This window comes from Crocuta crocuta, unplaced genomic scaffold (genome assembly GCF_008692635.1).
Source record: "Crocuta crocuta isolate KB4526 unplaced genomic scaffold, BGI_CrCroc_1.0 scaffold225, whole genome shotgun sequence".
NCBI lineage: Eukaryota > Metazoa > Chordata > Mammalia > Carnivora > Hyaenidae > Crocuta > Crocuta crocuta.
The window spans coordinates 1156315-1178042 of NW_027530408.1; the positions used below are offsets into that span (position 1 = coordinate 1156315).

Sequence of the window (21728 nt, forward strand, 5' to 3'; positions counted from 1 at the left end):
GCCTGGGTGGCTCAGTCGGTTAGGCGTCTCTTGACTTTGGCTCAGGTCATGATCTCATGATTCATGGGTTTAAGACCCACATCAGGCTCTGTGCTGGCAGTGTGGTGTGCAGTGTCTGCTTGGGATTCTGTCTCCCTCTCTCTCTGTCCCTCCCTCGCTTGCTTGCACACTCTCTCCCCTCCCCGGCCCTCCCCTGATTTTGCTCTTTCTCTCAAAATAAATAACTTTTAAAAAAAGGTTAAAAACTTCTCTGTGAAAGACACTAAGAGAATGGAAAGAAGCTATAGACTGGGAGAAAATATTTGCAATAAACCCCCCCTGTCTGATAAAGAATTGTCCTAAAACTCAAGACAGTCTAATTAAAAGATGGGCAAAAGACTTGGGGGCACCTGGGTGGCTAAGTCAGTTAAGCATCTGTGTGACTCTTGGTTTTGACTCAGGTCATCATCTCATAGCTCGTGAGTTCGAGCCCTGCATTGGGCTCTGTGTTGACAGCGTAGAGTCTGCTTAGGATTCATTCATATTCATTCTCTCCCTCTCTCCCTCCCTCCCTCCCTCCCCCTCTCCCCCCTCTCTCTCCCTCTCCCTCCCTTTCCTTCTCTCTCTCCTTCTTTCTCTCCCTCCCTTCCTCCCTCCCTCCATCTCTCTCCCTCTCTCTCTCCTTCTTTTTCTCCCTCCCTGTCTCTCTCTCTCCCTCTCTCTCCCTCCCTCTCTCTCCCCCTCTCTCTGCCCATCACCCATTTGTTCTCTCTGTGTCTTTCTCAAAATTAACAAATATTAGGAAAAGAAAGATGGGCAAAAAACTTGAACAGATACCTCACCAAAATGTTATTAAAATGGCAGAACATGAAAAGATACTCAATATAACATTAGTGAATTCTAAATTAAAACAATGAGCTACCACTACACTACACTCCTATTAGAATGGCCAAAATCCAAAACACTGACAATGCCAGATGTCAATGAGGATGTGAAGAAACAAGAACTCTCATTCATTATTGCTGGTAGGAATGCAAAGTGGTATGGATACACTGGAAGACAATTTGGCAGTTTCTTTCAAAACTCTCTTAAAAAGATTCCTCAGGTATGCCTTGCTGGTTGAGTTGGTAGAACATGCAACTCTTCAGTTTCATGGTTGTGAATTCAAGCCTTATGTTTGGAGTGGAACCTACTTAACAAAAAACCACTTTTTACCATAAGATCCACAGTAGCACTTCTTAGTATTACCCAAATGAGTTGGAAATTTATGTCAGTGCAAAAACTTCCACAAAGGTGTTCATTGCAGTTTATCCGTAATTGCTGAAGCTTAGAAGCAACCAAGATGTCCCTCAGTACGTGAATGGAAAAGTAAACTGCAGTACATCCAGATAATGAAATGTTATTCAGCAGTAAAAAGAAGTGAGCTGTCAGTTCATTATTAAGATGTGGTAGAACCTGACATCCATATTACAGAGTGAAAAAAGCCAATCTGAAAAGACTACATACTGCATGATTCCAACTCTGGCACATTCTGGAAAAGATAAAACAGTGGAGATAGTAAAGATCAATGGTTGCCAGAGGTATAGTAGTATAAGGAAGGGAAGGATAAATAGGGGGAACATCAGGGATATTCAGGTCTATGAAACTGTTATATATGATACTGCAGTGATGGACACATGGCATTATGCCTTTGTCAAAGTCTAAAGAACATACAACACAAAAAATGAACCCTAATATAAATTATGGACTTTACTTAATAACAATGTGTCAATATTTGCTCATTAATTGTAATAAATTACCATCCTAATGTATGGCAGCGGGGGAAAACAGTAGGTTGGGGAGGGAGTATCTGGATCTCTGTATTGTCACCTCAATTTTTGTGTGAACTTAAAAAGTGGTCTAAAATTAATCTCTTTAACATTCAGTGAGATTCCACCTCACACTACAGTGGCTATAATTTTAAAAGATACTAAGCATTGTTGAGGATTTGGAGGTACTAGAATCCTCATACATTGCTGATGGGATTGTAAAATGGTGGAGCAACTTTGGAAAACAGTTTGGCAGTTCTTCAGGATGTTAAACATAGAGTTACTGTATGACCTAGCAATTCTACACCTAGGTATATACCTCAGAGAATTGAAAACATGTCCACATAAAAACCTGTACACAAATGTTTATAGTAGTATTCATAAATACTGCAAATGGAAACAGTCCAACTGTCCATGAGCTGATGAATGGGCAAACAAAATCTGATCTATCCCACAGTGGAATTTATTTGGCAACACAAAGAAGTTAAGGACAGATACATACTACAGTATGGATAAACTGTGAAAATGTTATGCTAAGTGAAATTATTTAATTACAAAAGGCCACATTATACGATTCTGTCCAGAATAGGCCAGTCCAAAGAAACAGAAAGTACATTGGTATGTTCCAAGAGGGTAGGGGGCAATGTGAAGTGACTGCTAATGTGTATGAGATTACATTTTGAGGTCATCAGTCAGAGTGTTCTAAAATTAAATAGTGGTGAAGATTGCAAAATTCTATAAACATAAAATCCTTTGAATTTTGTACCTTAAAAGGGGTGAGCTTGGGGCACCTGGGTGGCTCAGTCAGTTAAGTATCCCAACTTCAGCTCAGGTCATGATCTCACCATTCCCGAGTTCAAGCCCCATGTTGGGCTCTGTGCTGACAGCTCAGAGCCTGGAGCCTGTTTCAGATTCTATGTCTCCTTCTCTGTTTCTGCCCCTCCCCGACTCGTGCTCTGTCTCTCTCTCAAAAAAAAAAAAAAATATTAAAAAAAATTTTTTTAAAAAGGGGGTGAGCTTATGGTGTAGCAAATTAGAACCAAATAAAGCTGTTCAAAAAAAGAAAGAAAACACCTCTAAACCTTCTAGCCTTTTAGACACCCTTGTAGAATCATCAAAACCAGCAACTATTGCTAGGGAAAAAACAGATAGAGAAGCCTAGTTTATTTCCCTAGGCCTCCATTCTTTCACTGATGCTGCCTAGATCTAAGGCCTTCACCTGAATGTTTATGTACTTTGTCCAGCTTTTCAGTTGTAAGGTGCTCAGTATTCCTGGTCCACCACTTGAAGCATTGCAGGCAAGCTTTAAGCTCATCTGTGGCTTTATTTAAGATCTGTATTTAGATTTATATCTCTAGTCCAGGCATTCTTAAATTTTTGGTCTAAGAAACCCTTTACATTCCTAAATATGAATGGGTTTTTGTTTATATGGCATATATCTATCAATAATTACCATCTTCAGAGTGAAAACTGAGGAAAGTTTTTTTTTTTTTTTACTGTTTTTTAAGTTAAGTTTATCTTTGAGAGAGAGAATGAACAGGGGAGGGGCAGAGAGAGAGGGAGACAGAGACTTCCAAGCAGGCTCCGTGCTCAGCTCAGAGCCCCACATGGGCCTTGATCTCGTGAACCATGAGATCATGATCTGAGCTGAAATCAGGAGTCAGACGCTTAACCAACTGAGCCACTGAGATGCCCTTCTTATTGTTATTTTAAATTAAATTTAAAAATTAAAAAAAAAGTAAATTTAAAAATATAAAACATTGAAGGCACCTGGACGGCTCAGTTGGTTAAGTAAGTGTTTAGATTGCTATGTTAATTATGTCACTATCAGCACAGAACCTGCTTGGGATTCTTTCTGCCTCTCTCTTTGCCCCTCTCCCCCTCAAAATAAATAAGCTTAAAAAACAGTAAGAAAAGAAATACTGGTAAGGTTGTGGAGAAAAGGGAACACTTGTGCACTATTGGTGGGAATGTTAATTGATGCAGTCTCTATGGAAAACCGTATTGAAGTTCCTCAAAAAATTAAAAATAGAACTAGCATATGATTCTGCAATTCCCCTTCTGAGTATTCATCTGAAGAAAAAATAAACCATTAAAAGTGGTATCTGCAGCATTATTTGCAGTAGCCAAGGTATGGGAACAACCTAATTATCCATTAGTGGATGAATAGATAAAGAAATTGTGATATATGTGTTACAATGGAATATTACTTAGCCATTAAAAAAGAATGAAATCTTGCCATTTGCAACAGCCTGGATAGACCTTGAGGGCATTATGCTAAGTGAAATAAGTCAGAGGAAGAAAAATACTATATGACTTTATATGTGTCATCTTAAAAAACAAAAAAATAAAATACCTAACTTCATAGAGAGCAGATTGGTAGTTGCAGAGGTGGGGAGTGAGGAGAGTGGACAAAATGGTTGAAAGAGGTCAAAAGGTACAAGTTATAAAAGTCATGGGTGTAAAGTACAGCATTATGACTATAGTTAATAAATATCACATGTTGTATATTTGAAAGTTGCTAACAGTGTTGTATACCTGAAATGAATGTTCTATATCAATTATATCATAAAAATAGAATAAGAAAAACTATACACTCAGTACATTTTTATTTTTATGTTATTTACTTTTTAAGTAAGCATTATGCCCAACATGGGGCCAGAACCACAACCTTGAGTTCAAGAGTTGCATATTTACTGACTGTGCCATACAGGTGCCCCAATAATATAACGCTTTTAAAGTGTTTATTCATTTTTGAGACAGAGTGAGTGGGGGAGGGGCAAAGAGAGGGGAACAGAGGATCCAAAGTGAGCTTCACACTGACAGCTGTGTGCCTGATGCAGGGCTCAAACTAGTGAACCGTGAGCTCATGATCAGAGCTGAAGTTGGAGGCGCAACCGACTGAGTGACCCATGGGTTCCAATAATGTAACATTTTAAATTAAAGATAACTACTTCTAAAATGTTTAGTGAGAAGAAAGCCATTGTTTTGCATTTTTGTGAAAGCCTTTAATTTGGGTTAGCAAAATGCAATATTTTTTTTATGTTTATTTTTGAGAGAGCACAGGGGAAAGGCAGAGAGAGGGGGACAGAAGATCCAAAGTGGGCTCTGTGCTGACAGCGAGCCCAATGTGGGGCTCGAACTCACGAACCATAGGATCATGACCTGACCCAAAGTGGGACACTCAACCAACTGAGCCACCCAGGTGTCCCACAAGTAAATAATCTTACCTTTAATCTGTTGTGATATCCCATTATCATTTACTCTCTGGAAAATTCTAGTGTATATTTATGAGAGAATTACAGAGAAAATGGCAGGTAGTATAGTAGTAGCAGCAGCAGTAGTGATAGTAGTAACAGAAGAAACATATTTTTTACTTTATGGACTCCCTAGAATGTTTCAAGGACTTCTGGGTAGAGATAGATGGGACCCCAGAGGACATACTCTAGCATATGCTGTTCATCTGAACTCCTAGTCTTATCTCCAACTACCTACTTGGCCTCTCTAGTTCAGTGTTTCAGAGGTCACTGAAACCTAGTATGTGAGTCTGAATCCCAGTGTTTACTTCTCCGCCAGTATGAAAATCAAACCCAAGCTACCTCAGCTTTACAGCTCATAATGAGGAACACCAAATGTTCAGTTCATCAGTTATTTGGTCTGAGCTTAAGAAGGTGGAACTCTGCTCTGATTAACCCTTGTTGCTGTTGATGTGATTCTAGCTGTGCCTAGGACTACATGGGGCTAGACTGTTTTTGACTAATATTTGACTTTAAAGGGGAAAAGGCCAAGGTATTGCCATTGGAATGAAAAGTTGCAGGCAGCTGTAGAGTATGTGGTATGAGTTCTTTCTGCTTTTCAGTTACAACTTCACTTTTCTTAGCAGAATTAAGAAGAGATTGGGGTGGAGTGCTAACTCGAGAAAGTGATTATTATTTGGAAGAATCTTCGAGACGTCAGCCTGCCCTTCCTGAACCCATAGTTGCCAGTAGCTTGCCTGGCCTCTTCTTACCTTTTTCCCCATATTTTCTTATTTGAGTAAAATATGTATAAAATTTACCATCTTAACCATTTTCGAATAACACAGTTCATTGGTTTTAAATACATTTATAATGTTGTGCAGTCATTACCACCACCATCTCCATAATTCTGTCATCTTGTAAAACTGAAACCCTGCACATAGTTAATCTCCATTCTCTTCTTTCCCCAGCCCCTGAGCAACCACCCTTCTATTCTCTATTGATTTGACTAAGTACCTCACATAAGTGGAATCATGTAGTATTTGTCTTTCTTTGACTGACTTGTTTCACTTAATTTAATGTCCTGAAAGTTCATTCATGTTGTAGTATATTGCAGAATTTTCTCCCTTTTCAAGACTGAATAATATTCCATTGTATGTGTATATGAACTTACGATTATCCATCCATCTATGGACACTTGGGTTGCTTCCATGTTTTAGCTATTGTGAATAATGCTGCAGTGAACATGGGTATACAAACATCTCTTTGAGAGCCTGTGTTGAATCTTTAGGGTATATATCCTGAAATGGAATTGGTTGAACATATGATAAGTGTTATTTTTAATTTTTTGAAGAACTGTCATACTGTTTTCCACAGCAGCTATAGCATTGTACAACCCCCCCAGAAGTGCCCAGTGATTCGTGTCTCCACATCCTTGCCAACACTTTTTTCCTGTGTGTGTGTATACATTAGCCATCTTGATGGACATGAGGTGGTATGTTGTTGTAGTTTTGGTTTGCATTTCCCAAATGATTCTCTCTTCAAGTCTGTCGTTTCATATATTTTGATGATCTATTATCAACTGAATAAATGTTTATAATTGTTGCTCTTCTCACAGTTTTAGAACCTTTTATTAATATATAATGTCCTTTGTCTTGTTTGTTTCTAATTTGAAGTCTTTTCTCTGATATTAGTATAGATCTCCCTAGTTTCTTTTCATTAGTATTTGCACAGAATATCATTTTTCATTATTTCACTTTCAGTCTGTATGTGTTTTGGATCTAAAGTGAGTCTCTAGTTGGATCATGTGTTTTTATCTATTCTGCCAATCTGGGTTTTTTTATTGGAGCATTTAATCCATTTATATTTATAGTAATTACTAATAAAGGGAGAAATTCTGTCATTTTGCTATTTGTTTTCTATATGCTTTATTCCTTTTTTTTGTCCTCCATTTACTGTACTACTATCTTCTTTTGTTTTGTTTTGTTTTTTTACAAATAGTTTATTGTCAAGTTGGTTTCCATATAACACCCAGTGCTCATCCCCACAAGTGCCCTCCTCCATGCCCATCATCACCCTTCCCCCCACACCCATCAGTCCTCAGTTTGTTCTCATCATTCAAGAGTCTCTCATGTTTTGACTCTCTCCCTCTCCCCCACTATTTTCCCCCTTCTTCTCCCCCACGGTCCTCCATTAAGTTCCTCCTAATCCTCCTATACGTGCAAACATATGGTAGCTGTCCTTTTCTGCTTGACTTATTTCACTCAGGATAACACCCTCAAGTTCCATCCATGTTGCTATACATGGCCAGATTTCATTCTTTCTCATTGCCGTGTCGTATTCCATCATCTAGATAAACCACATCTTCTTGATCCATTGGTCAGTTGATGGACACTTAGGCTCCTTCCATGTTTTGGCTATTGTTGAGAGTGCCACTATGAACATTGGGGTACATGTGCTCCTATGCATCAGCACTTCTATATCCCTTGAGTCAGTTCCTAGGAGTGCTATTGCTAGGTCATAGGGGAGTTCTATTATTAATTTTTTGAGGAACCTCCCCACCGTTTTCCAGAGGGGCCACACCAGTATACATTCCCACCAACAGTGTAGGAGGGTGCCCGTTTCTCCACATCCTCGCCAGCATCTAGAGTCCTCTGATTTGCTCATTTTAGCCACTCTGACCGGTGTGAGGTGGTATCCCCTTGTGGTTTTGATTTGTATTTCCCTGATNTTGGCTTGGGAATCAAAGTGATGCTGACTTCATAAAATGAGTCTAGAAGTTTTCCTTCGATTTCTATGTTTTGGAATAGTTTGAGAAGAATTGGTATTAATTCTGTTTTAAACATCTGGTAGAATTCCCCAGGGAAGCCATCTGGCCCAGGGCTCTTATTTGTTGGGAGATTTTTGATAACAGATTTGATTTCCTCACTTGTTATGGGTCTGTTCAGGTTTTCTATCTCTTCCGGTGTGAATTTTGGTAGTGAGTGTGTGTTTAGGAATTTGTCCATTTCTTCTAAGTTGTCCAATTTGTTGGCATATAGTTTTTCATAGTATTCCCTGATAATTGCTCGTATTTCTGAGGGGTTGGTTGTAATCAGTCTGTTTTCATTCATGATTTTGTCCATTTGAGTGCTCTCTCTTTTCTTTTTGAGAAGCCTGGCCAGAGGTTTGTCAATTTTATTTTTTCAAAAAACCAACTCTTGGTTTCCTTGTATGTAACTGTTTTCTTTTCTCTTGCTGCTTTTATTTTATTTTATTTTACTTTGTTGTATTTTATTTATTTTTTATTTTAGAGAGTGCATGAATGGGGAAAAGAGGGAGAGGGAGAGAGAGAATCTTAACTAGGCTCCATGCTCAGCATGAACCCCAACGTGAGGCTCAATCTCACATCCCTGGGATTGTAACCTAAGCTGAAATCAAGAATTGGACACTCAGCCAACTGAGCCACGCAGGCATCCTTCTTGTTGCTTTTAAAATTCTCTCTTTAGGGGCACCTGGGTGGCTTAGTTGGGTATCCGACATTGGCTCAGGTCATGATCTCACAGTTCATGAGTTTGAGCCCCGCATCAGGCTCTATAGTGAGAGCTCAGAGCCTGGAGCCTGCTTAAGAGTCTGTGTCTCCCACTCTCTCTGCCCCTGCCTCGCTCATCATCTGTCTCTCTCAAAAATAAAACATTAAAAAAATGTTTTAATAAAATAAAATTCTTTGCTGCTACTTTTTGCCATTTTAATTATTATGTGTCTTGGTGTGGATCTCTTTGGGTTAATTTTGTTGGGGGCTCTCATTAGCTTTTGTGTATGTTCAGTAGCTATTTTGTATGTGGTTATCATAGGGATTATATTTAACATCCTTAAGTTAAAACACTAATTTGAATGTATAGTAGTTTAACTTCAATAACATATAGAAACATTGTTCCTTTACAGGTCCATCTCTCCCTCTTTAGATGTTGATGTCATAAAATTATATATCTTGGCATATTATGTGCCCTCATATATAGAGTGATAATCCTTTTAAATACATTTGTCTTTAAATTTTGTGAATAAGATTTGGAGTTATAAACCAAAGTTAAATAATACTTGGTCTTAGACTAATGCTTGCTTTTTTTTTCTTTAAATTTACTTTATTATTTTTTTTTAATGTTTATTCATTTTTTGAGAGACAAGGACAGAACACAAGTGGTGGAGGGGCAGAGAGAGAAGGAGGCACAGAATCCAAAGCAGGCTCCAGGCTCTGAGCTGTCAGCACAGAACCCAGTGTGGGGCTTGAACTCACGGACCATGAGATCATGACCTAAGCTGAAGTCGGATGCTTAATCAGCTGAGCCACCCAGGCACCCCTCTTTAAATTTACCTTAGTCATAAATCATACAGAAAATTTTTAAATGTAGTACAAACCACTGTTAAAATAATACAATAATACTTCACCTTTATTGAAATCTTTATTTCTCTATATGGCTACACATTACTGTGTAATCGTCTTTTATTTCATCCTCCAGGATTCCTTTGACCATTTCTTGCATGTCTCTTGACAAGAAACTCTTTGAGCTTTTATCTGGGAATGTCTTAATTTCTTTCTTATTTTTGACAAAGAAATAGTTTGCTGGTACAAGTTTTGAGTGGCAGTTTTTCTCTTTTAGCACTTTGAATATATCAACCCACTATGTTCTAGTCTCCAGAGTTTCTGATGGGCAGTCTGCTGATAATCGTACTGAGCCTTATTCTTTGTGCAGTGATTTTCTTCTATCTTGTTTCCATGATTCCTTTTATCATGAGCTTTTGAAAATTTGATTGTGTATGTCATTGTGGTTCTCTTTGAATTCATATTACTTGGAGTTCATTGAGCTTGAATGTTTATATTCACATGTTTGATCAGATTTAAGAAGTTTTCAGTCATTATTTCTTCAGATATTCTTTCTACCCCTTTTCTCTTTTCTTCTTGGAGTCCCAGGATGCAAATATTGTCTGCTAGATGGTGTCACCTAAGTCCTTTAGGCGCTATTCTCCTTTCTTCAGTCTTCTTTATTTGTGAACAATAATTTCATCATACAGTCCTCAAGTTTGCTGGTTCTTCTACCTGCTCAGATCTGTATTTGAATCCATCTAGTGAAGTTGCAGTTATTGTATTTTTCAGCTCTTGTAGTGATTTTTGGGTACTTTTTAGGTTTTTTCTTTATTAATACTTCCACTTTTTTCAAACATTGTTTACTTTGTCCACATCTCCCTTTGGTTCCTTGAGCATCTTTAAGACCATTGTGTTTTTTGTTAAAAAAAGAAAACCCCCCCTTTTTTTTTTTTTAAATGTTTACTTATTTTTGAGAGAGAGACTGAGTATGAGCAGGAGAGGGGCAGAGAGAGAGCGCAACACAGAATTCGAAGCAGGCTCGCACATAGCCCAATGCAGGTCTCAAACTCATGAACCATGAGATCATGACCTAAGTCAGTCAGATGCTTAACTGACTGAACCACACAGGTGCCCCTTTAAGACTGTTGTTTTAAGGTCTTTGGTCAGTAAAACTGCCATGAGGTCTTTGTCAATGACCGTTTCTATTGATTTAATGTTTTCCTTTGGGCTATACTTACCTTTTCTTTGTTTGCCCTGTGACTTTTGTTGCAAACTGGACACTTGATTCTAATAATGTGGTAACTTTGGAAATCAGATTGTCTCCTTTCTTCAGGGCTTTGTTCTCTGTGTCGTTTTCATTTTTTGATCAGTATAGGTTATGACTGTGCTGGAACTTAAGGTCTTTCAGTTTTTTGAGCTTTTATCTGGACATGCATGGTCACTTTCTGATTTTTGACATGTATGTGGTGTTTTGGATGTTCTAGTCTTTAATGTCTAACTTCCAAAAAAGGATAAAGAGAAAAATGAAGGGTGGGAGAAGAATGGCACTTGTCCATTAAATACCCTGGAAGTACTTCAGCTGGAGAGTTAGATGCAACAAGAATGGCTACCAGCCTCTTTGTCTGAACTTCTGTGATCAGAAGCAGCACTCAGGAACAGATCCCAGTATTTGTAAGACAGGGCCCTGCAATGTGGATGAGCATAGTATAGGGCAGCTTTTGTACCGAGAGTGGAAATTAACTACAATTCACCATCCACTTGTTTCCTGGGAAGTTGCAAGCCTTCAACAAACTCCACAGTTCCAGTTATTCACATCAGACAGATTATGTTAGTGGATTTGTTATCTAGGTGGAGAGAGAAAGCCCTTTTCCTTCTCTGCCATCTCCCCAGAATCCTGTCAGTCTTGTCTGTTCCTGGTAAAATTTCTCCAACCTCAGGCTGCATCTTTATGCCACCCACATTCACTCTTGTCATTTGTCTCATGGATACTTCAGAAATTCACTGCTCATTTTGAAGGCTCCTCTCTCTGTTGAAGTTCATCGAGGCTTCCTTGCTTCCACTGGTCTTTGATGGTCCCATATCTAAGTGTGATTTTTATATTATTTTGATTTTTTTGGTGTTACCATAAGACTGAAGGGTTTTGTTGTCTCATTTGAAATCCTGAACTGGAAGTGATCTAATACCCATTCTTAATCATCTTTGATCTGTTTTTTAGATGGTTGCCAGAGTAGATTTCAGATTTGTGACTGATAATATAGAAGTCTCTAGTTGTTTTTTACCCTTTATCCACCCACAGTTTAGGCCTTTGCTTGTGTTCTGCCTGGAAACCTTTTACCCTAATTTGCTTCCTAAATTATATGTTGATTCATTAGACCTTTTCCTGAGGCATAATGTTCACTTCTCCCTGCAGACAACAAAAGTCATCGTTGTTATGTTATTTATAATTTATTGCAAACATTTACTTTATGTGTCTCTCTCTCCAGATCTAATTTGAGTTCCATGAACAATTAGATTGTATCAAAGTAATTTTTTATATTTTCTGACACTAACACAGTTGCGTGTATGTAGTGGCATTGTTTGTTTTATGAACGAATGGAGCCTTACCTAAAAGAATATCTCAAGCTTACAGCAGATATTTATTTTCTACTTGATCCTTGCCATTGTACTCAGTGCAAGCAATACAAGTCAAAGAAGCACAGTCCTGCTTTCAAGATACTCATTAATTTATTGTTTCATTTATTTACTCTTGTATTTAAATGGTTTAAGAATATACATTTAACATTTATGCTTCAATATTGTGATTTGTCTTACCTCCTGACCCTAATTTTATCATTTATGAAATAAAGAGAATGGATTAGATGACCTAGAAAAGTAACCATTGTTGACTATTCTTAGATTTTTAAGCTCCTTGATAACAGGAATCATGTGTTTCACTTCTGCTGGCATTATAGGGCTAAGTATGGTATCTTACACTCATTAGTTGGTTAGCTAATTTTAAAGAAAGATGTGATGTCAGTGAATACTACAGATAAATTGATTCTATTTTTCACTCCATTGATCTTGTTATGTTCCTTCTTGATGTTTTGGAATATCTTTATTTCCTTAATCTAATTCATTCTCAACAGTTTTTAAAAAATATATGTATGGGGCGCCTGGGTGGCTCAGTTGGTTAAGCATCCGACTTTGGCTCAGGTCATGATCTCACAGTTTGTGGGTTCAGGCTCCGCGTCGGGGTCTGTGCTGACAGCTAGCTCAGAGCCTGGAGCCTGCTTCAGATTCTGTGTCTCCCTCTCTCTCTGACCCTCCCCTGTTTATGCTGCCTCTCTCTCTCTCTCTCAGAAATAAATCAAACATTAAACAAAATTTTTTTTAAAATCTGTAAAACTTTTGACTTATCAAAAATGTAACTACTAATAACCTACTGTTGACCAGAAACTTTACCAATGACATAAACAGTAGATGTAACACATACTTTGTATGTAAAGGCAGTATATACTGCATTCTTACAACAAAGTAAGCTAGAGAAAAAAACACTATTAAGAAAATCACACAGAAGAGAAAATGCATGGGCGCCTAGTTGGCTCAGTCGGTTAAGCATCTGACTTTGGCTCAGGTCAGGATCTCACGGTTGGTGAATTCGAGCCCCACGTTGGGCTCTGTGCTGTCAGGTCAGAGCCTGGAGCCTGCTTTGGATTCTGTGTCTCCCCCTCTTTCTTCCCCTCCCATGCTCATGCTCTGTCTCTGTCTCTCAATAATAAATAAAAATGTTAAAAAATTAAAAAAAAAAAGAAAATGCATTTATAGTAATGTACTACACTGAAAAAATTCACATATAAGTGGACCCACACAGTTTAAACTCATGTTGTTCAAGAGTCAACTATGTATATTTTTTACTTTATCCTCCTTAACAACTCTGACAAGAAGGTAAGGTGGTGGTTTATTTCCATCTTTCAACTCCGGAAACAGTGTTCCAAGATCATAGCCAGGGAATGGCAGAATCAGACTCAATCCTAGGTCTCCTCACCTCAGATCCATTATACTTACACTCTCTTTTCCTTCTATGTGAAATGATGATTTCTTCCTGATCTAAGTACCCCTGGTATCTACCTTTTAACATAGTATATCAGTAAGGGGTCTTTGAGAAGTCACAGAAATGTGTTAACTTGAGCAAAGTGAGAATTAATTGGTAAAATCCTGGAGAGTCTCAGACAATTGGTGAGAAGGTTTAATATCAAGCTGGAAAATGGACAGGAATCAGGATAGCTTCTGGAGTTCCAGAAGCAGGGATTTAAAGAGACCAAACCACAGAGGGACCAAACTCCAAGTGATTTTCATTATCTGCTCAAGATTCAGAGCAAGGAGGCACATTATGTTGGCATAACTTGAGTCCTCTTTATGTCCTTTGGTTAGTGCAGTGGTCCTCAGCTGGCAGCAGTTGTGTCCTCCCAGTAGGCAATGTCTAGGGGCATCTTAGTTATAAGTGGGCCAATTGCTGCTGGAGTCTAGTGGGTAGAGGCCAGGAATACTGGTAAACATTGTCAGCCCCCAATACATAATAATTTAGTTCTATAGATCCCCAATGTTGAGAAACACTGAATTAGGGGAAGGACCTCGACTCATAGTCCCAGCAGACTTATCCTACTGAGGGGAGAAGGAAACTAAATGTTCTTACCAAAAAATGGTAAAATAGATGCTGGACAGCCAAAGACAACACAATAACAGAAAAGTCATACAAACAAGAGCAATAATTCCAGTTTGGGACTGTGAAGATGAATTACACGTTTGTAAATGTAGTACTTGGGGTGTCTCAAAAAAAAGTCATATTTATAAAATATTTGAAATTCTGAACTTTAATTTCAGTAAGATTCTAGGGGATTATTTTTAAAAAAAGATTCTTTGGGGTGCCTGGGTGGCTCAGTTGGTTAAGCGTCCAACTTTGGCTTAGGTCATGATCTTACAGTTAATGGGTTCAAGCCTCGCATCAGGCTCTGTGCTGACAGCTAGCTCAGAGCCTGGAGCCTGCTTCAGATTCTGTGTCTCCTCTCTCTCTGACCCTCCCCTGCTCATGCTGTCTCTCTCAGAAATAAATAAAAACATTTAAAAAATAAAAATAAATAAATAAATAAGGATTCTTTGAGGGGTGCCTGGTTGGCTCAGTCGGTTGAGCTTCTGAATCTTGATTTCAGCTTAGGTCATGATCTTGCATTTCGTGGGATCAAGCTATGCATTGGGCTCCGTGCTGACAGCCCAGAGCCTGCTTTGAATTATCTCCTCCTTTCTGTACCTTCCCCACTTGTATGTCCACACACACACACACACACACACGCGCGTTCTCTCTCTCTCAAAACACATAATAACATTTTTTAAAAAAGGATTCTTTGGGGGCACCTGGGTGGCTAGGTTGATTAAGTGACTCTTGATTTCAGTTGAGGTCATGATCTGTGTTTGTGAGATCAAACCCCATGTCCAGCTCTGCTCTGTAAGTGCAGATTCTTGGGATTCTCTTTCTCCCTTTTTCTGGCTCTTTCCCACTTTCTCTCTCTCTCAAAAATAAACATTTAGAAAAAAGATTTTTTTTTTTAATGTTTATTTTTGAGAGAGAAAGAAAGAGACAGAATGTGAGCAGGGCAGGGGCAGAGAGAGAGGGAGACAGAATCCAAAGCAGGCTCCAGGGTCTAAGCTGTCAGCACAGAACCCAACACAGGGCTGGAACCCACAAGCTGTGAGATCATGACCTGAACCAAAGTTGGACACTTATTGACTGAGCCATCTAGGTGCTCAAAATAAACATTTTTTTTTAATTTTTATGTTTTTTTTAATTTATTTCTAGGAGAGAGAGACAGCGTGAGCAGGGGAGGGTCAGAGAGAGAGGGAGTCACAGACCGAAAGAGGCTCCAGGCTCTGAGCTGGCAGTCAGCACAGAGCCCGACGCAGGGCTCAAACCCACGAACCGTGAGATCATGACCTAAGCGAAAGTCAGACGCTTAACCGACTAAGCCACCCAGGTGCCCCAAAATAAACATTTTTTTTAAAAAAACATTCTTGGGGAGCCTGGGTGGCTCAGTCGGTTAAGTGTCTGACTTCGGCTCAGGTCACGATCTCATGATTTGTGAGTTTGAGCCCTGCATCAGGCTTTCTGCTGTCAACGCAGAGAGCCCTCTTTGGATCCTTTGTCCCCCTCCTTTCTTTGCCCCTCTCCCACTTATGCTCTTTCTCCCCCCCCAAAAAATAAATAAAACATTTAAAAAAATAGGATTCTTTGAATTGAAACTTAAAAAGAATAAATATGTAAAGAATGTATATTGTGTATATATTTAATTCAGTACTAATTTAGGTGTTTGAGGGGAATTGTGAATAATCTATACAACTTGATTAGACTCAAACTACCACTTATGAACTGTGGATTAAACTAAAGCACTTGTCAGGGAACTTAGAGTTTTTTTGTTTTATATTTTTATTTTATTTTATTATTTTTAAATATTTTTTATTTATTTCTGAGACAGAGAAAGACAGCATGAGCAGGGGAGGGTCAGAGAGAGAGGGAGGCACAGAATCTGAAACAGGCTCCAGGGTCTGAGCTGTCAGCACAGAGCCCGATGTAGGGCTTGAACCCAGGAACCATGAGATCATGACCTGAGCCGAAATCAGACACTTAACCCACTGAGCCACCCAGGTACCCCTATTTTTTTTTAATGTTTTCATTTCTGAGAGAGAGAGAGACAGCATGAGCAGGGGAGGGTCAGAGAGAGAGGGAGACACAGAATCCGAAACAAGCTCCAGGCTCTGAGGTAGCTGTCAGTGCACAGCCTGATGTGGGGCTCGAACCCACGAACCGTGAGATCATGACCTGGAGCTGAAGTCAGACACTTAACTGACTGAGCCACCCAGGCTCCCCAGGGAACTTCTTGTTTAAAGTAGAACAGCTAAGGGGCAGCTAGGTGGTTCAGTCGGTTAAGTGTCTGACTCTTGATTTCGGATCAGGTCATAATCTCATGGTTGTGAGATAGAGTAACGTGTCAGGCTCAGGGCTGGGTGTGGATCCTACTTAAGATTCTCTCTCCTCCTCTCCCTCTGCCCTTCCCCTGCTCATGTACATAAGTGCTCTCGTTCTCTCTGTCTCTTACTTGCTCTCAATTTCTCTCTCAGAAAAAAAAAAAATAGAATAGCTTATTCTCTTGAACAAGAAGATAGATCTGTGGGATGTGCAGTCATATGTTAGAATTTCTCTAGCACTTCACCTTGTTCTTTGCCTAAGTGGTAATTCTTGTGAAATTCAAGTCAAAGGAAGGTTGATTCACCCCATAATTTTCCTACCATTTCTTTTAACTTTGTTCATATTGTTTATGTGCCCTATGTATGTGACTCATCACTGGCTTATTTTGCTTTCATAGTTTATAACGCTTTTGCTGTACGAGGTCTGTTTTACTACCCTGAGGAAGTCTAGAAATGACTAGAAACTTTTCCTCCCTTCCCTTCTGACATGGTGGCTTTGGGCCCAGCAGTGAGAAAGATCTGCTGCCAGATTGCCAAGCTGTATGCTCAGTGAGCCTCTCACTGCCTGTGGTCATTAACCCCAGACTCCATAGTTCACCTCAGCAGGGTGTCGTTTCAGGTGAACCACTGTCTCCCAGAGAAGATTGTGGTGTACCGTGATGGAGTGTCTGATGGCCAACTAAAGACAGTTGCCAACTATGAGATCCCTCAGCTACAGAAGTGTTTTGAAGCTTTTGAGAATTATCAGCCCAAGATGGTAGTATTTGTAGTTCAGAAGAAAATCAGTACCAATCTGTACCTGGCTGCTACTGAGCACTTTGTGACTCCCTCCCCTGGGACTGTGGTAGATCATACCATAACAAGCTGTGAGTGGTAAGTGGGGAAAATATATTTCAGTAAGAATACGTTGGAGGGGTTATTTGTTCCCTGGGTATTGGAATACGGAGGTTGCCTAGAGAGATGTGGAATGGAAGCCTCAGATTTGATGGTCTTAAAATATTTTCTAAACAATTGAAGAACAAACCAACAATAAATCTTTACCTCTTAAGTATAATGTATTGAATGCACATTCTTTTCCTAAGATTATGTATGCTTTTAACCTTCCGCACACAGATTTGGTAGTTTCTGCTATCATTCTTTTTTTTTTTTTAATAACAATTTTAAGTAATTTTACACTCAACGTGGGACTCGAACTTACAACCCTGAGATCAAGAGTCACACACTCTTATTGACTGAGTCAATCAGGTACCCCTGTAATACCATATATTGTTGAGTCCAGATTCCTGAGCTGTAATAGGGTTTGGTCTGTGTGTATCCTTGATCCAGTCATTTGACCTCTCAGCTTTAGGTAAAGGAACCAAAATGATCACCATGATCTTTTTCAGCTCTCTTTGGCCAAATCTGACCATATCATTCCTTGGTACATTTTCCTTCCTAGGGTGGACTTCTACCTTCTTGCCCATCATGTACGGCAGGGTTGTGGCATTCCTACCCATTACGTCTGTGTTCTCAACACTGCAAACCTGAGCCCTGATCACATGCAGAGGTGAGCTAACCAATAACTTACTCTTTCTCATAATTAATCATGGCCAGCTAGCTAAGATGGGGTCACTGCCCCCAACTGGAATATTTACCCTTTGAGTTTTTTTATGTCTTTATAATAATTATATATTTTTTGAAGAGTGATTGGTAATTCCTGTATACTTCAGAATTACTTGAAGTGGGGCACCTGGGTGGCTTAGTTGGTTAAGCGTCCGACTTTGGTTTAGGTCATGATCACATGGTTCGTGGGTTCAAGCCCCATGTTCGGCTCTGTGCTGACAGCTAGCTCAGAGCCAGGAGCCTGCTTCAGATTCTGTGCCTCCCTCTCTCTCTGACCCGCCCCTGCTCACGCTGTCTCTCTCTCTCTCTCTCTCAGAAATAAATAAAACATTAAAAAAACTTTTTAGGGGTGCCTGGGTGGCTCAGTCGGTTAAGTGGCCGACTTCAGCTCAGGTCATGGTCTCACGGTGTGGGTTCAAACCCTGCATCAGGGTCTGTGCTGACAACTCAGAGCCTGGAGCCTGCTTCGGATTCTTTGTCTCCCTCTCTCTGCCCCTCACCCTCCCTCATGCTCTGGCTCTCTCTCTCTCTCTCTCTCTCTCTCTCTCTCTCAAAAATAAATATTAAAAAAAATGTTTTTAAATAAAAAAAAAACAATGCCCAGGCTTTACCCCAAGCATTCTAAGACATTTGTATTTTAAGAACTGTTCTGGGAGTGCTTGGGTGGCTCAATTGGTTAAGAATCTGACTCTTGATTTCTGCTCAGGTCATGATTCCCACAGGATGTGGAAATCAAACCCCATATCCGCTCTGCGCTGACAGCAAGGAGCCTGCTTGGGATTCTCTCTCTTTGGCCCTCCCCTGCTCACTTGCATGCACGAGTGCTCACATTGTTTCTCTCTCTCTCACTCAAATAAACACTTTTTAAATTTTATTTATTACTTATTTAATTTTTTTTAATGTTTATTTTTGAGAGAGAGACAGAGACCGAGTGTGAGTGGGGGATGGGAAAGAGAGAGGGAGACACAGAATCCGAAACAGGTTCTAGGCTCTGAGCTGTCAGCACAGAGCCCAGTGTGCCGCTTGAGCCCAAAGTGGGGCTTGAACCCACAAACTGTGAGATCATGTCCTGAGCTGAAATCAGACACTCACCTGACTGAGCCACCCAGGTGCTCCTTGTTTCTTTATGTTTGAGAGAGAAAGCATGAGTTGGAGAGAGGCAGAGAGAGGAGAGAAACAGAATCTGAAGCAGGCCACCCAGGTGCCCCAAAGATTTTTTTTTAAAGACCGTCCTTTTTTAAAAAAAAAAAAAGAAAAAAGAAACTACTCTGGATAATTACAACATATATCTAGTTTTGAGATCCAATGTCATTGGGCTCAGATTATACCCAATGTCATTGGGCTTCAGCCTATTCTTGAGGCAAAAACAAAAGAAAAATTCTGTTGTTTTCCTTGTTTCAATAAAAAATGGGGGCACCTAAAGTGAGGGAATTTACCCATGTCCTTTTACTTATAAATAGTAGAAATGAAGTAATTCCACTTAAAAATAATGATTCCCAAAAGGTACATCATGTATTTCTTAGTTCCCCAGTTTTTTGGAAAGTATGCTTTGTGTCATACACCAATTAGTACCTCATCATGTTCCAAATTGAAGGTGGAGAATGATTTGGCTCATATTTTCTTCTTGGCCTACAGGTTGACTTTCAAGCTGTGCCACATGTACTGGAACTGGCCTGGCACCATCAGAGTCCCAGCTCCCTGCAAGTATGCCCACAAGCTAGCTTTCCTGTCGGGACAGATCTTACATCATGAACCAGCCATCCAGCTGTGCGAGAACCTGTTCTTCCTGTGACTGGACAGCCAAAATATGGGTGCTTAGGGAGATTAGACTTCTGAACTCAGCTGCAACTCAGGCAGGATCAGCAGGGAACCCAAGGGGTTTTTGTGTTGGTGGGTTTTGTTTGTTTATTTGTTTTTACCAACCTGGTAGAATAAGTTAATCTTTTTTCTTTCTTTTTCCTCTTTTATACCTGATATCACAAAGAACTAAGTTCCATTTCTAAACATCAGCTGGAAATTGCTTTGTTGCCTTTGTAGAGCAAGTGGTGGCAGTACTGGTCCTGCATAGATGGATGGGGTGAATACCGGGGAACCTTTAAAAGCCCCCACAGCCAACATGAGCTGTGGAAACCTGCAGAAGCAGCAATTATACCTTGTAAATTTTGCTTACTAAACACTTCCTATTTCTGGTGCCACAGGTGATAATGAATGAAGTCATTCCAAGCTTCTCAAAGTTCAGAGTTACTTTATTTGGGCAACTGAGAAGGGTGGTAAAAAGGCCTGTGAGGCAAAGTTTTTCTAGATATTGCTATTGCTGGCAAGTGTGAAAGGCATGTAGTAAAACCAGTTGGTGGCGTAGTCAGGTCCTACTGACCTAATCTTGTCTGGGGATTGAGTTAATGACACCTGTGCCTTGATTTGGCTTTGAAACGTTGAAAGGGGCATTTAGCCATTCCTTGGCCTCCTGAGAAAGGCCAGATGAAGTTTTTTTCTGTATATTTTAGTTGCTTTACAGTGTACCATGTTGATTTCTTCCTACACCGCCTCCCCCACCCACACGCACATTTGCTCTTTGTTATTGATCTTTAATACGTTCCAGCTTTTAAATTAAAAATCAGAACACAGTGAAATTCAACAGCTAGGAAGATTCATGATGGAGTGAATCTTTCTTAAACCTTTCTCCCGGATGTGTGGCTTTCTTTTCGTTGATGTGTTTGTAAATGGAATCACTCATTTCCCTTGCTCAATAACCTATTCCTGGCTGTTGGCTCATATTGTTAGGAACTTTTCTGAATCCAGCTTAAGATTTCCAGAAGTCAGCTTTGGAAAACACGGCACTCCTGCCAAAGTCCAGACATTTCAGCTTAGAAAGTTGTCACTATGCCTGTGGGGTTTTTTGTGTGTGTGTTTATTTTTCCCTGTTTTAAAATCTTCTGACTCCTTCAGGGTTAATTCAGTTTTAACTTGCTTTAACTGGTTTTAAAAGCCAGTTTTATTTACCCTTTTCAAATTTGTATATATTTATTTATTTTTTGGTATGATGGCAGGGAGGGGACAAAGCAGAAATTCCCATTTTATATGATAGTGTCTGAGAAGAGGAAATTTAGCTTCTAAAACCCCTTAGAAGAATAAAAGCAAGCAAGTTTTCAGTTTGTTGCAGTGCCCTACAGGGGTTGAGGGACTTTGAGTGTTGATAGTCCTTAAGTGCACTCCTAGTTTCATTTAGAGTGTGGGACATAGGGCAGGGCTAAAGCCTGGAATTTAAAACCCACTGAATCAAACAAATTGGACCACTGGTCTCTGGTTTAACAGATCAGCTTTCTGATGCTCTGTGGAAGCATTTGAATTTCTCTTTTGAAGTTGCATTTCCTAATACTCATTTTCTCTTATATAATCAGAAAAGACAAATGCTTGAATGTAAGACAGAAATTTCTTCACTTTTTATTCCTGTTCTCTTGCTTTGTTTTTCATTCTTAATGTGCAATGATTGGGCTGTGGGTTGGGAAATAAATAAAAACAAATTTGTATAAACATGTAGTTGTGTTTGAAATAGTGCTGTTGATGTGTTAATATAGTTCTTTTCCTTTGTAGAGCTGTAGCATTTGTTAGAATTACTGATTTATTGCTCAACAAGCAAGGTGCAGCTCCAGTATTATTAGGTAATTTCACTGTGATCTGGTAGTAAGATTTCTCGGAAAAGACATTAATAGTCTTACTTTTGGGACAGTTGAGGGATATGCATGGGTATGTGTGTGTCTCTGTTTTGTT

General features: G+C 39.5%; 1 protein-coding gene across 2 annotated transcripts in view; it reads left to right on the forward strand.

Moving 5' to 3' along the window:
• Nucleotides 1–21493, forward strand: part of PIWIL2 (piwi like RNA-mediated gene silencing 2) — a 69578-nt gene extending 48085 nt beyond the window's left edge. For both annotated transcript variants that reach the window (XM_077766605.1, XM_077766604.1), the window contains 3 exons: nt 16978–17231; nt 17797–17904; nt 19596–21493. In XM_077766605.1, the coding sequence (XP_077622731.1) occupies nt 16978–17231; nt 17797–17904; nt 19596–19752 (519 nt within the window). In that variant the 3' untranslated portion in view covers nt 19753–21493. The remainder of the gene's footprint in view (nt 1–16977; nt 17232–17796; nt 17905–19595) is intronic.
• The last annotated feature ends 235 nt before the right edge of the window (nt 21494–21728 follow it).